Here is a 16,376-nt window from a genome sequence, read left to right as displayed (position 1 = left end):
GTGCGGTGGGGACCGCACCCCGCAACCCACAGCAATGCAGAAAGCGATGGGACGACCTGCGGATACGCGTCCGCAGCATACTTTCTGCCAACCGCAACATTGCCACAGCCACCGGGGGAGGTCCTGAATCACCCATCAAGTTGACCCCCTGGGAAGAAATCTGTGCCTCCACCATCGGAATGGAGACCATAGAGGGAGTCGGAGGGATGGAGAAAGGAGTGCAGACATCCGAAGATTCAGGTAGGTGGGCCAAATAAAACAATGCTAAATCCACAATGTCCAATCATGTGAAGTACCATGTGTCCACATAGTGCAACAGAAACACATGTCCAGGAGAACGTCCACACACATCGGCCTGATAGCGCACTTTAAAACTCACAATAAATATATAAATAATTAAAAACCCCTAAAACACCCACTACACGTGCAGCAGGCACACCCTAACTGCAGGCTGCCAAACAACTGCACCCTCACTCCACACACAAATGAAAGCACCTCCAAGGCCCCGACCCAAATCACCCTCAGGTACCACCCCAATGCATGTGATACAATGCCATTCCAATACCCACAGACCCATTAATAACCCTCGCCCTCCTTTACTCCACCACAGGGTCCGATCCAAACGACGAGCATCAGGACACCCCTACCAGCACACCTGCAAAGAGGGCCAAGACCAACGGCCAAAGACCCTCCACCTCAGCTGCACGCATCAAGACACGGCAGCAGCACAAATCAGGTGGCAGCACAGAGGAGGGAACATCAACAGGCACCCCAGCAGCCAGCATGCCCACAACACCACCACCACAGGTCCCCCCAACGGATGCCACAGAAGGCACTGCCTCTGGTGGCAGCAGCACCATAGGTGACACCCCATTGATGGCAGCATGCTCCGACACAGAAGACGGGGATGTCGAAGTCAGATCCATCCATGACCTGTCCCAATCCCCCTGTCTGTCCCATCCCGTACAACATGAGGATACCACGCAGGGGCACCCACAAGACGACGACTGGCCATCCCCCACAAGCCCTGTGGCAAGGCAACATGAGGTCAACAGCCCCTCTGTGACACCCCCGCAAATGGCCATGGCCCAGCAGAGGCAACAGTCCCTCGACCAGTTAATCGTGCAACAGCAGCAACTGGCCATGCTCCTCAAGGACCATGCCGATGAATGTGGGGGCACCAAGGCAGACATAGAAACAGCAACTGAGACACTTAGGGCAGAAATGGAGAGAAGTACAGAGACACTAAGGGCACAAATGGAGAGTAGCACCGAGAGCCTGAGAGTCCAAATGGAGAGAAGCACCGAGAGCCTGAGGGGGGAACTGCATGCGACGTCCAAAGACGTATGTGCCGAACTTGCCGCAGTGCGCCGTGTGCTCACTGAGCTCTCACAAACACTTAGGGACATGCATGGACGTGAGCAGGCAGAGACGTCATCCGTTGCAAGTTCCGTCCAGGGCAGCCCCCAACGTAGATCTGGGAGGAACCTGCGCTCCACAGGCAGGGGTGCCCCTGATACCCGCAGAGGGGGCTTGCAATAGCGACAGCCCACTGACAATGAGCATCTTTGGACACTGGTGTTCGGGGGGGAGGTAGGAGTGTGGAGGGGGTGTGTTGGGCTCACTTGGGTGGCGGGTCGATAGGGTGTTCAATATGATATCACATATGCCATAAACAGTGCACGATCAACCAATGAGATGTGTGGACAATGATCATTGTGTACTAGGCCATCATAGGCGTACAGTCCATATTGTGCATGTTCCAGACACACACAGTGCCACGAGTCCCGTGTCCATGTATCAGCCACCAGGCGTGAGTGCTAGAAGCATGCATCTATGAGATGCTGACGAATGTCACGGCCCTCCTGTGCCTCGCAGACTCCTTGAGGTGCTGCCACATCCCCACCCTCATCATGACCATCATCAGGTGCTTGCAGTTCTGCGTCAGGGGGCATGGGCACATTTCTACGTACGCACATGTTGTGGAGCATGACACATGCCATCACCATCTTTGCAACCTTCTCATGGCAGTACAGGAGTGCCCCGCCAGACCTGCTGAGGCAGCGGAAACGAGTCTTCAGTAGGCCGAATGCCTGTTCAATGACTACACGGGTACGTGAGTGGGCATGGTTGTAGTCCTCCTCATGCTGGTCCCGTGGGTTCCGGACTGGTGTGAGGAGCCATCTCTTCAGTGGATATCCAGCATCACCTGTATGTGGACGATAAACGGATTATGTGGAATGCCATTGCTACGTACGCACACCCCCCCCCTTCCTGCCAGGTCATTGCCGAATCACATACCCCACATTATCATGCATGTAATGAGACTCACCGAGTAGCCAGGATCTGTTCCCTGCGTGTCGCTCCATGTAGCGTGGTATTGTTGAGTTCCTCAAGACCATAGAATCATGGGTTGATCCAGGGAATCGGGCACAACAATGTGTAATGATCCTGTTGGAGTCACACACCATTTGTACATTCAGGGAATGAAATTGTTTTCGGTTGCGGTACTGGGCCTCCATGGCATGTGGGACGACCAATTCCACATGGGTGCAGTCGATGGCACCAATGCAACCCGGTATGCCGGCAAGTGCATGGAATCCCACTTTCGTGTTTGTAATTTCCTGCTCCGAGCGTGGTAGGGAGATGTAGTCGTCTGCGTGCTGCAGGAGGGCATCGAGCACTTGCAATAGTGTCCGTGAGAACAGTGGCTGAGAAATGCCATGCAACTGTCCGACTGTGTGCTGGTAGGTGCCTGTGGCCAGGAAGTGGAGTACAGACACCACCTTCAGTAGGGGTGGGATGGCGGTTGGGCTATCTATCATGCTGACAAGGTCAGCCTGTGTCATGTCCACAATGGCGGCTATGGTGTCCCGGTCCAAACGGTAGAGGGTGTGGATCTGCTCATCAGTGAGGTTGAACGGATGTGCTCGGAGGCGTGGGATTGCGGGCTGCCTGCGTGGTGGTAGTGGCTGTGCTGGCGGCCCTTGCTGGCCCTGCCTTGCCCTCCTCCTCCTCCTGCGTCTCCTCCGTGCGGCCGGTTGTAGTTGGTGTTCGTCTTCTTCTTGGAGTTGGAGTACTTGCAGTGCTATCAGGTCCCCCAGGGCCAACATCGCGAGTCCTGCCGGTAGCATTTCGGAGTGGGTGTGGTTGTGGGAGGAGACTGGGTGTGCAATTTATGTGTTTTCAGGCTGTATGGCCTCCACCTGTGGTGATTCATTCCACCTGTGCAAGCTGCTTTCCCTTTTGGCCGAGCACGTCCCGCACACAACGCTGCAATTCGGTAATGGCATCTTGCTATTGCAATCATGTATTTGTACCCGATGGCCGTGTAACATTTGTTGATATGTACATTCGGCTATGGTCCCATTGTTTCACATGCAATCTTTGCAGTCGCGAACAGACTTGTGAAGGGTCAGTGGAACGTAGTACTCGAGTAACGGTGGGCCCTCATGCATCACTGTACCGAGTTGCACCGACGGGCGGGGCGTCCCATTTGTGGGTGAAGGCAGTTGCCATTTTCACACACAGCCGCACTAGATGGATTAATTTGTGATTTCAAACGGCCACAGATGCCTTTTCGACGTGATGTTGCAAATGAGGAATTCGAAGGGCGGCGCTTTCGGTTTTCAGCTCTCGGCGAGGAGATGCCCACAGGTCTGACTGCAAATATAACGTTCTGTTGTTCAATGTCCTTGAGACAGGGGCCATGGCGAGGAAGCAATGATTGATATGAATAGTTTGGGATGCGCAATAGCGACGTGGGCGATGAGGCCGGACGTTCCCAAATACATGTTACTTCACACCACTGGAATTACGGGCTGGGGCACTGTGGATTTTGCAGGCTGCATAACGCACAGACTCAATGGATATTTCTAATGTTATGTGAGTAAATGTTCAGGCGTTTTTATACCGGGATGAGGGAATGATGAATGGATGCATGGGCAGATGATTTGATACAGAGTTTGCCATGTACAGGGCTTCTTGGAATCTGTCCGCCTCCCCTGCGCTATGTGATGCAGGGCTGCCATAGTGGGACCATCGTCTATCTGGCCTTGTTGAGCCCTCCCTTTCTCGACGCGCCTTCAGACACTTGTGTCCATGCACGTTAACAATCCCATCAGATGGATTCTGTTTTCACAGACGCATGCACAGGTACACTCGTTTGTGATGGTGTTTACACCTCGATATAGATGGTTATGAGTCGCAAGTGGTTTTGGGGTGGTGATGATCCTTTGGAGTGGGCTAGCATGCATATGGCTGTGGATTCAGTGTGATCATTGAAGTGAGTTGTTCGGATGTAGTTCTGATGGCCATTCTGTTCTTTTTCTTTTCTTTTGGTTGACAGGTATCTCCTCCCCTTTTGCCACTGCCATCTGTATGCCACTCCTGCAGATGGCTTTTACTCCCGACACCTGCTGCTTCGTGTTAATCAGTGGAGCAGCATTACGATCTTATGGGACGATCGCCAATGGGCCACATGCCCTTATGCAGTACTGGTGGCTAGGAGCAACATTTCGGCCTTTCAGCTGGACTAGTACCTCCCCATTGGGACGGCCCTGCGGTTCTGTGCGCTTCCATGTTGCCTTTTCGTACGTGATTGTGGCTCTGTGTACCATGATGGAACAGGGCGTCACACAAGTAGTAGCTGGTCATTTCTTGCGGATGCAGCCCACAATGGTGAAATGTGTTTTGGAGTTCATGGCCTAATGGCTGTATGGGCTTGGTGATTTTGTTGTGCATTAAATTCCTATTCTGATATGGGCCATGTAGCATTCTTCTTTGCGAGTGATGTGGCATATTCATATTTGGGGAGCGATGTATTGTGAGGAGATCTGCATTGGGTTCCAGCTTCGGAGTTTAGTTGCGTGGTACTGTGCTGGGCGCGTTTGCCTACGAAGCCCAGTGAGGTCAGGGATGGGGGCTGCCAATATGACAGTTTGAATGTTGTCATGCTCAGGGGCGGGGGATTGGGTTTTGTGTAACAGATGCCGGGTCAGCCAGGTGGACTGGTGGAATGATGTGATTTTCGGAATATTGCTGGTCACAGGTGCCTGTGTTTGCGTGCGTTTCGGGGGGGGGGACTGTGGTCATGTCCATTGGAATGGCTTCTGTATTCGTGCCATCTGTGCCCTGCAGCTCCCATTGGCCCCTCTTGTGGATCTTTTGTTCGTTGGCATGCATGGGTGACTTGTACATTTCACTGGTTGCATTGTGACTTCATTGCACCTACGGGGAGTTGTACTTTGTGGGCAGGGAGCGGTGTACAGGCACTCAGTGGGGCCGTTTACGGTTGATTCGCAATGCCGTACTTCTCACCATGGCGGAATGGTACTTTCCGCCATGCTTGATGGCGTTAGGTACATGTCCGCTAGGGTCGGAATTCGCGTACCCTTGCGCCATGGTGGTATTTACGGTTTGGCATGGCGCGCGCGCGCGCGTACTTGGTGCAGTTAGCGTTGGCGTTCACTACGGTGTCGCTAATGGCATCGTACTTTGCGATGACGGGTCATAGTCGCACCGAGCGCTATTCGATGGCGGTATTGCATTTCCGCCATCGTTTTTCGATTTCCGCAAGGGTCGTAATGAGGCCCAATGTATTTACGAGCAAAGTTACAGGCACAAACTGCCAAAAGTAGCATGGCTTCATTTACTTTCTTCATTCGGCACCTCTTCCTTTAATCTATTCAGCCTCTTGAAAACTCTCTGCAACTATAGCTCCTCTAAGCCAGCTCCACGTCCCTCCAACCCCCAGTCCACCCTTGCTGCATCCGATTGGTGCTTTTGCAGGTCAGGAAACCCACAACACCACATTAGAACCACCCCCAGGGCAGCCTTGCCTGGGCAGACGGCAAAGGGCACACACACAGGGTGCTGTCCGGAGGGTGCCTACCATCCCTGTTTGCCTGATCACCCTGATGCCCCAGGCCTGCAGGAAGCCACGCTATCCATCTACAGCTACTTCCAGATAAGGGACATCTTTGCTGAATCAGGGCAATGTTTGCATCTCGCCGGACTGTATTTTGTAGGCCTGGGTTTCCCTTTTTAAATTGCTATTTCAATCTTGTCAATGTTTGCATTTTCGCTGCACTTGTGTTTTGTGGGCGTGGGTTTCCTTTTTTAAATTGCTGTTTCATTCTTGCCATTGTTTGTATTTCACATCACCTGCATTTTGTGGGCCCAGGTTGGCTTTTTAAATTGCTGTTTCCATCCAGTTATTGTCTGTATTTTTCCACACTTGGATTGTGCCTCAATAGGGCTCCTAACTTAGATGACATTACACATAGCCTCACACATCTGACATGCACACTGTCTAACTACACCCTACACTAAACATACAGCTCCCTCAGCCTGAAGGCCACCACTCATAGAATACAGCTGAGTCCCACAAAAAATGTGGTCCATTCACATTACTCGAATCTTTTGACAATGAACACAACACCTGTTCCATAATTTATAATATGGGCTGATGTCAGGGACCTAGCTATTCCCTACCTATCTTTGATCAGGCTATACATGCACACACACACCTTGCACCTCTCCTCTCACGTCCTCTCATCTCAGACCAGTTTTCCAAAGGGTGTTCAATCCCAAAGCGATTTGAGGTCATACCCATAGCAGTAGGCGCTATACAAATGCAAAATAACATAAAATAACATAACAAGATATTTACAAGACATAAAGTAAACGGCTTGCAATATCAGAAAGCACCTTAAAGCACAGAAGACATTATTATTTCTGATATTCTCTCATTAACATTATCTACAGTAGTTCAGCAATGCATCATTAGCAATCAAAATAACATTCAAAGCTTCCACTCTCCATCTAACTATTAATGTTGCATAAACCTGTGGGTTTGGCATAGAACAACAGGGCCTCATTACAAGTTTGGTGGTGCAGGAAGAAATCTGCAGTAATTCTTTTTTGGTGATGGCAGAATTACCGCTGTTTTTCCCACACTGCTAAATGTTAATTTTTGGCAGATTTACCACCGGTGGAATTAATGCATGGTAAATCCACTGATGTCTGGAGGAAAAGTGGAGGACTCACCACCAGCTTGTTGCTAGAGGTAAATCCTACACTTAACCTCTCAAAATCAGTAGATTTACCAAGCAATGATTGTGCCAGCGGTAAATTCACCAAATATCCCCATGGAGATCTATGGGCTCCCAAAATGGGGAATTGTCAGACACTTGTAATCCCATGGTAACCCCACAGGACTAAGTAGTGGTCGTAATGAGGCCCGAAGTGTAGTAAATCATCGATCCCACCAAGTTCACAATCACACAGTTTGCCCCTTCAGGCCTGTTCTGTCAAGAGTGCCAAGACCATTCAAGCACATGCGAGTTAACATCTCAGAGTTGGGGAGTCCATATTGTTCAAATATGTTTCTTTCCACCACACTCTCAATATGGTCAGCTTTTTAAAACGTTATTGTGACATGTTTGAGGCAGAGATCATTTTGTGTTCATAGTGTTTGTTCACTCCTTTTTTAATGGCTTTTTTATAGGGTCTGACTGCTGTCCTAAATTCAGTTAGGCCAACTATTTTCTATGTGATTGTCTAAGGAGACGTTTTTGATTGTTGAAGTTGGCGTAACACCAAGGTTGTGGATTTATTTTCTCAAATGTATTTTTAACCTTTTTTAGCAGTGGCAGAAGAGTAGACACATTAGATAGTCTGTCTTTAATGATATCAAGAATGTTATCAAGAACGTCTTGTGGGTCAGTACCATCAGTTTTGATTGAGGACAATGCTTCACATGTAATCTAAGAGCAATTACAATAAGGGACAATAGCATAAGGTGTTTCTCTAAGGATGAACTTGTTCTCGACTGAACAGAAAATTGGTATACCATAGTGGTTTGGCCAGAATAATGACTCTGGGTGACCACATGTAATGAAGGATATTTCAAATAAAAATGCCATCAAATATGTGGCCCTGGTTATGAGTAGACTCTGCAACCAACTGTTTAAGATTAAGAACTTCGAGACTATCTAAAAATGATGTGCTCCAGTGTTGGTTAAATCATCTGAATAGAAATTTAAATTAAAATGCATGCAAAGATGCATTAGGGGGTGGTACATCAGTAGTGTAAGATTTGGTGGCATTAAAGCTACATTTAACATTAAGAATGTCCTCGCCTGCTGAGTGTGTTTGGTAACATAACTTTCAGCATTGCTTCTGTGCAGAAGTTTGGGCCATTCAAATATTTTGAATAAGTGAAATATCCAATTGTTTTCTTTCCTTTTCCGACAATTCCACCCACCACCACCTCACCTCTATTGACTGCTATAATCCTGGCAAAAACGTCATCAATTTCATTCCCAGCTCCTGAAAGAGAAAACAAGGGTTTATATTCTTGACACATGTACTCCAGAGATAGATGGGTTTCAGGTGTCACAAAGAGAGAAGTCGGCATGGAAATGCAGATATAAGAGACAGCAAAGCCCTACCCCATCCATAGAAATGTCCAAGTGACCCATATCCTATTTGCTTTGCAGCTTTACCCTCTAAGCTAAAAGGATTCCAAAAGAGCATTGGTAACCTGTTTACATTACAGCATAAATAGAAACATGTCTGTGTGATAGGTAGTGTTTTGTGTAGCAACAGAGATGAGGAGAGAGGAGATTGAAGGCTGAAAGAAATAGAAAAAGAGAGATAAAAGAAAGGAAGAGGTGGGTGATCAAATAAGATAGATAACTTTGCCACTGTTTGACAAATCGAAATGAAACTTTGCAAATGCAGACCAAATATTTTTGGAAGGTTTGGTGCAATCGCTTCAACCGGGGCCAAAGTTGTGGGGGATCCACATTTTGAAAAACAGTGATAGACTTGGATTGGAAAGTAATTGTTCTTGCGGCTATAGCCTGAACTGCTGGGTGACTTGATCCAAACTTGTGAGCGGAACTGTGGCCTGGACCCAAAAACACACTTGTGCATATTTAGTTTAATTCGTCTGGCAAATTTAGTAAAAATGGCCAAAATGTTTGGTCCAATAACACACTTCCTGATTCAGTATCCAGTGGCACCTATGAACCATTAAAAAAAAATATACCATTTACGGACATCGCGTAAAGGTGCTGATTGGTCAATTGAGAAATGTGAGGTGCGTCAAAACATTTGAAACAGATGCCATATTGTATTCAAGAACTGTGCACATAGTCTGCAAACAGCACAGTAAGAAAATATTTAAAAACACAACATTAAACTTATTTTATTTTTATTCATTTTAACATGGGTGTAACACCCAGACCTGCAGGTATCACAGTGTTTGTACAGGGAAATAACAGAGTAAAAACTTTAAAGATTGTTGAGTTGGTAAAAAGTTATACAGGCAAAGTAGGAGACAGTTTGTGCTTAAAGTGTTAGTCATACGTATTACAGACAGGTTTTCAACAGTCGTTTGAATGCTGGGGAGCAGGGCTAATTTTTTAAGTGTGGAGGTAAGGAGTTCCACAGGGCGGGGGCTGTGGTGCCAAAAGTAACCCCTCCTGCACTGGCTAGTTTAAAGTGTGGAACAGTAAGGGTGAGCTGGTCAGAGGAACGGAGGGAGCAACAGTGCTGTTTCTTTATGATGCAATGGTTCAAGTATATGGGGGCTTCGTTATAGATGCGTCAGTGCACTATAATCAAGGTTTTGAAGTCAATCCATGCTTTTATTGTTAGACAATGGACTTCTCATCAAGTTGCAGAAATATGGTCCAGTTTGCGGAGGCCTACAGTTCCTGGAGGGCTTTGTTTGAATCAGTTGTAGCTTAGCTAGATTGCATGTGGATGTGCCCTTGAATAAGGCATTACAATAGTCTAGTTTGCTCAGGAAAATAACTCTGGAGAGCTTGAGGCAGTTGTTGGGACTCAGGAATTGTAGCTTAATGAGAGGTTTGGCGATGTGGGAGGTTGAGGATGCCAGAGCATTGACATGCCTCGTCATGGTTAATTCGGCATTGAGGTAAATCCCAGGGTTTTGGCATGTTTGAGGACAGGAATGGTAGAGCCGTCAATGGTGAAGGAGGCGTAAGTGCGGTTGAGAGATTTGAGCCTACAATGAGTAACTCTGTCTTCTCATCGTTGAGGCAAATGTTATGAGTAGTCATCCAAGACTGAATGATGCAGAAGACTTTGCTAATGGAGTTAGAGTCATTAGTGTATTTGCTGGAAAGGCGGATGAGAATTTGCGTGTCGTCCGCAAAGTTGGTGTAGTTGATGCCTAGGGTGTAAAGTATATCAAAGAGGGGTTTAGTGTAGGTGTTGTAGAGGGTCGGGAAAAGGCAAGAGCCTTGTGGCACACCAAAAGGGACAGGGATGGGGTTGGCTGAGTGGTTGCTAATGAATACTCTGGAGGTACGGTCACTTAGGAAGTATTTGATCTATTGGACTGCCTTGGGTGAGAAGTGGAAGATCCTGGAAAGGTTTTGGCAGAGTAGGTCATGGTCCAAGAGATCAAATTCAGCAGAGAGGTCTAGGAAGAGCAGGATGGCAGCATTGGCAACATCTCTAATGCTGTCAAGTTGCATTTCTAGATCGATAAGGGCAGTTTCAGTACTATGTTTCAGTTGGAAACCAGATTTTTTGATGTCAAGGAAAGGGTGTTGTTCTCGGAATTGCTGGCATTGTAAGTTAGCAATGCAGTCTAGGATTTTGAGCAGGAAGGGTACTGTGGTGATGTGCCTGTAGTTGGTAGGTACTTTTGGGTCCACAGAGTTTTTTTTAGTAGAGAGGTTACCCAGTCTGCTTCAATAATAGTAGGTATTTTGCATTAAAATTGAATAAGGAGTTAACAAATTCTGTAATGATGGTGTTAAGGCTTGGGGCACAGAGCTTTATGATGTTGGCAGGGAAGGTATCTCCTTTGCAACTGGAGGATTTGAGGACCTGGATGATATTCGGAACAGACACCTGGGATACAGGTTGAAAGGAGAAGCTATGCACTGGCTCCGGAGAGGAGGTGGGGGGCTAAGCTTGGGTGTTATTATGATGGACCGGTGGGTAGGTTTGGCAGCAAGTAGAGCTTTCTTAGTCATTATTTTGTTATAGAGTAAATCAATTTTGCTAGTTAGAGCAGTTTAAATAGTGGTGCACAATGCTTTGTCAGGCTGAACTAAGGAGGTTTGTGCACAAGGGTTTTCTAATTAGCGCAAGATGGCAAAGAGTTATTTGGTGTTGGAGCTTGCAGTGCTAATTCTCTTATCATAGGAGGCTGCTTTAGTCACAAAAATAGCAGCCTTGGAATAGCAGGTCTTGGAAGTGGTGGCAAGTAGGGAGGCATTCTTGGGGGTGGAGTGTTTCTTATGTAGACGTTCAATGGCTCTTTTGTGACTGCAGAGCAGAACCAGTTCATCTGTGAACTAGATGTTAGTGGGTTTGAAAGGTTTCAGAGATTTTTTTCAAGAGAGTATGTTGATCTAGCATGACTCGGAGGCTGTCATGATAGTGGTTGGCGAGAGCCGTGGGGCACTTGCAGTTGGGAGGCAATTTTTCAATGAGAGTGACCAAGGAGGGTTTGAGAGTTTCATGAGTGAGCTTCTGAGTGCTTCTTGCTAGGATATGGATGGGTGGTGGTCGGGTGTTGCTGTTTGGGGGGTTCGAGTGATGTAGTTTAAATTCAATCAGATGGTGACTGGACCACGGGACTGGGCTGATGAGAGATATGTCGATGGCCGCGTTAGTTGTAAGTTTCCAGTTGAGAGGCATCCTTTCATGTGGGTAGGGGCAGAGACAAGTTGTGAGAAGTTCATGTTGTGGAGGGCTTGGACCACAGTGGTAGCTTTATGATCAGTGTGATCACTGAAACCCAGATTGAAGTCACCTAAAATGATGCATTTGGTGGGTGGTTTGAGAAAGGGTGTTATGAGGAGGGGGATTTCAGAGTCATTTGAGCTGGAAGCAATAGGTTGATGGTAAAGCAAGAGAATGGGGAAAGAAGTCTGGGGATTAGTCTTAAGTTTCAGTAATAGCGTTTCATATCCCTCAGTAGGATACAGAGGAATGGAGCAGATATGGAGGTCAGAGTTGCAGATTACAGAAACTCTGCCACCAATGGGTTTGGCACAATCAGTTCTGTGGATCGAGCAGTTGGGGGAATAGCAATGCTGGGCATATGGCACGCAACACTCTGTAGCCAAGATTCTATGATGGCTAGCAGGTCAATTTGGTTGTTGATGATGAGGTCATGAGCTTCTATAGTGTGGGCACCCAGGGATCTGATTTTGATAAGGGCACAATTAAGTGATTTGTTCTAGCCAGTACGAAGTGATGGGTTGGCATGTTGACTCATGGTAGGGGAAAGATGTTTGGGGATGGTGGTTGCTTACACATGAAACAACCTCTTGGGGTGTGGGGTGGTGAAGATGGGGTGTGATATGTCTAGAAGAGGACATGCTCATGGACATTGCTGCGATGTTCATGAACTTGGGAAATGATCGAGGAGATTCATGCATATGCATATATATTTTCAATGAAAAAACTTTGTTAAAGGGACGTTATGGTTACAAGTAAAACCGAAAAACCTCTGAAATTCGCGAGTTATGGTAAACTAAGCAACCATAGCTCATGCCATCGCTGTGCACTGCTAAGACTAACACCCAGGACATCAAAGATAACATCACAAATGTCATTGATGACATCACTGATGACATCACATGTGAAATTAATTTTGATGAAAAGTCCCTACAAGGGCTTGTGTTTATAATGTTGGTAACAAGATGTCAGGGTTGATCGGGAGACCTATCGTGAACTACTTAATTGATTAAAGAATGTACTCATCTAAACAACATTTTATTTGAGTGTTGTTAATACATGAACCTAATCATATATAAACATAGGAATTGGCTGCATGATGCATCATAGAAGTACAATATTTATAATCTTGTAGTTTTGGAAAGTACAATAATGTATGCTAACTTATGCAAATTTTGAGTAATGATAACATGTAATAACTAGCTAACAATTCAAGACTTACTACACTTTTGCTGGTACAAACAATACATATGAAGAACTACAATGCATACCAATCAAAGGAACATACAGGGAAACTAAAGTAAGGAAGAAAGAAACAGCATCATCAGAAAATGTTAATAACATTAACGTTTATCTTCATGTAAACAAATGAAATGTGTGTTTGAGGCCTGCTTATTTCCCCATGTATGTGCACCATCAGCTGAGACTAAACCATATGGCCCATACTTTAAGAACATATGACAAGGTTAATGTCTAGATACAAAACCACCTGGCCTATATATGTCAGTGAACAAAATAAAGTGGGCCAGATATGTGATTTCATCAGTGATGTCTTCAGTGACATTTGTGATGTCATCATCATCTTTGATGTCATGGGTGTTTAATCTTAGCAGTGCCACGTAGGTGGCGCAAGTTATGGTTGCTTAGCTTACCATATTCGCAAATTTCTGAGGTTTTTCAGTTTTACTTGTAACCAACCATAACGTCCCTTTAACAAAGTTTTTTCAATGAATTTCATGGGTTTTTACCAGTGCATGCTATTTTCCTACGTTTTACTGATATCATATTTACCCCAATATAGCAACACTTTTGTCCAATTTACAATGTTTCACCTTAAAACGCTGCCATTGCCCACCTTCTAGCATAATTTTTAACTCTTCTATACACTTTTTGCAACTTTCTCCACTGTTTTTGCATCTGTTGATGTCCGCAAATGTCTGATATCATCACAGACCTTCCGGACAGTGCCACGTGACCATGCGCTTGCACGCAACGTGATGACATGTCTGGGAAGGCGTCCGCACTTCAGAATCGGGTCCATGCTTGAAAACTGTTTGGAACCACATTTTTCCACTGATCTAGGAACTTTTAAGATCAAAATGTACCCTTGTACAGCTCCCACACCTATACTTACTCATTACCCATTAACAATCTAGTGCAAAGGACATTTTTGGAAGAATATTAGCAAAACTGCTATTTGTCTTAAAAATGTCATCAGCTATTGCCATCCCTCCACCCCAAGAGCTACCACCACCACCAGCAGGAGGACCTACACAACAAAAAAAGTGCAGTACTTCCAAAGAAAAGGAAGAGAACCAAAAAGATGAGGTAGAGGAAGTGCGCACCTCTAGCACCCAGAGAGAATCATGGGTGTGGCAGTTCTTTAACACTGTTGGGAATGTACCAAAGACTAAAGCTACCAAAGTGAAAAGCACTGAGTGCAACGTTGTACTATGTCGTGGAATACCTGGACAGTACTCCTAGGGACCACCTCCATGTGCTGCCACACCTAATCTAACCACTGTAATGCTCTCAGAAAGTCAGTTCCTTTCTTAGCAAGTAGTAGGCTGTCTTCCTCTATCTCATCTTCCTCAACCAGTACTGTGAAATAGCCTTGCAAGCGAAACAAGAGGCTGTTGATCCATATCTGATTTTGATTTTGAGATTTTGAGAAATGTATATCGCGCTCAGAACTGACCAAAACACGTATAATGGCGCACAGTCCTTTGCATATACTTCAACACACTACTCTGCAGGGGGAGCACTTTCAAAGACTTTTTGAAGCTGTAATCAAGGAGCATGATAAACACTGCCCCTACCTTATATGTAACACACATGCAATATCTTCCCCTGTCCACCTGCCCCTCCATATTAATACATGGTGCCTCTTCCCTCATTTCCCTCCTCACCTTACTTTCTAACCTCTCCTGCAAAAAAAGTAAAAACAAAAAAAATAAGGTTTCTTTAGGAACCACCTTTCACAGTTAAAAAATAGAATTAAAATAACTCCATCTGCTTTACATTTCTCAGTAAAGTACATAGACTCAATAAGATTTTCCAACATTTCCAATAGCATTTTGTGTTATGCTAATGGAAATAATATGGTGTTAATCCCCGTTCCAGTGACTGGAATGGGGGATAATGGCCCGGCAGCCCAAGTTATTGGCCTAAGTGAAGCAAGGGAGGATAATGAGGGCTCCGAACCGTTAAACCCCATTCCATTCTCTGCAATGGAAGATGAAGGCCATTGGCACCCCGTGTTGCCAAACCGTAACCCAGGGTGCAAAGAAAAAAGGATTTGTCTTCCTACACAGGGACACACACAGCGTCCCGCTGTAGGAAGGCAAAGACTTTTCCAAGATGGCAACCATGGAAAGGGAAAGCAGGGCTCCATACAGAGCCCCTCTTACCTTTCCATGGCGGCCTGTGGTGAAGAGAGAACCCTATGACCACATTAAGCTTCCACACACCAACTGACACTTAACAATGTTCCACAAATCTTTTCCTACAAATCTACATTTCCCTTACTTATCACAAAACGTTGTACACAGTGCTCCTATGAATGCACATATGCATTGTGCAGTGAGAGAAGTGTATACATAGAAGGGGAACTTTGGATGGGCAAGTGGTCATGAGAACCCAGGCGGGAAATGCTAAGGTATGCCAAGGTGGAACACCACAGGGTAACCACTAAAGCAGGGGAGTCCCAAGGGCGGGATGCATTTTAACCATAACATCACTTTAATAAAGTTTTTTCCGTCAATTTAATAGATTTGTATAAGTGACAATGTTTCATGGTGTTACATGACTGTATGTAAGTTATTAATAATTTCTCTTTTCACATAAATGAAAGAACTATAAAGCTCCTTTAAGAAACATATTTTTTGCAACACATACTTATGTCTGTTGTTATCAGTAGGGCATGCTGTGGATGGAAATAATCATTCAATTGCATACGGCAGAATGCTCCACCATGAACCCAGCCAAACCAAACCACCCCTATTATTCACTGCACCTATCCTGTATCCTAGTTCAGTGTCCACTATACCATACTAATTTAACCAATGGCCAATGCTCATGGCTGGCAGCCATGGCCAGTCTCCAAATCCAGGGGGCATAGGGTTCAGCCTGCCGCATTCCCCAATATGCAAATCAGAGTACACATTTGCGTTTGCCGAGGGCCAGGCCCACTACCTAAACACCAAATGTATATCACTAGTTTTTCTACTTACGTTCTTTTACTTTAGAAAAAATAAAACACAAGCCATATATCCAAAAAAATTGCCTGCAGATCCTTGCTAATACTGGTTGTGCAAGTCTGTTGTATTGTAGTCCACCACTTCAGGCTGTAACCGCAAGTAGAATATTTTGTTGCATTCAAACCTATTGCTTTGACCATGCTGCATGCCCCAATAAGCAAATTACAGTACACATTTCTCCTTGCTGACGGCCAGGCCCATTGCCCAGTCACCAAAGTTATATCACTGTGTTGTGTACTCACTATTTATGCTTAAAAAAACAAACAAAAGACATGTATACAAAACCATGCTTTCCAGTTCTTGCTGACGCTCCCTCATGCATTTGCTGCAATCCCATCCAGCACTTCAACGTGTAACCAGGAGAAATGTTTTTCTCCC

General features: G+C 45.7%; 1 protein-coding gene across 1 annotated transcript in view; it reads right to left on the bottom strand.

Moving 5' to 3' along the window:
- The window catches only part of LOC138505004 (astacin-like metalloendopeptidase), a 213,812-nt gene that overhangs the window by 119,068 nt on the left and 78,368 nt on the right, over positions 1–16,376 (bottom strand). Inside the window, exon 3 of the mRNA XM_069625362.1 lies at positions 8,281–8,334. Within this exon, the coding sequence (XP_069481463.1) occupies positions 8,281–8,334 (54 nt within the window). The remainder of the gene's footprint in view (positions 1–8,280; positions 8,335–16,376) is intronic.

Source organism: Ambystoma mexicanum, chromosome 11 (genome assembly GCF_040938575.1).
Source record: "Ambystoma mexicanum isolate Mex_15411 chromosome 11, UKY_AmexF1_1, whole genome shotgun sequence".
Lineage (NCBI taxonomy): Eukaryota > Metazoa > Chordata > Amphibia > Caudata > Ambystomatidae > Ambystoma > Ambystoma mexicanum.
This window is presented reverse-complemented; position numbering and strand designations above follow the sequence as displayed.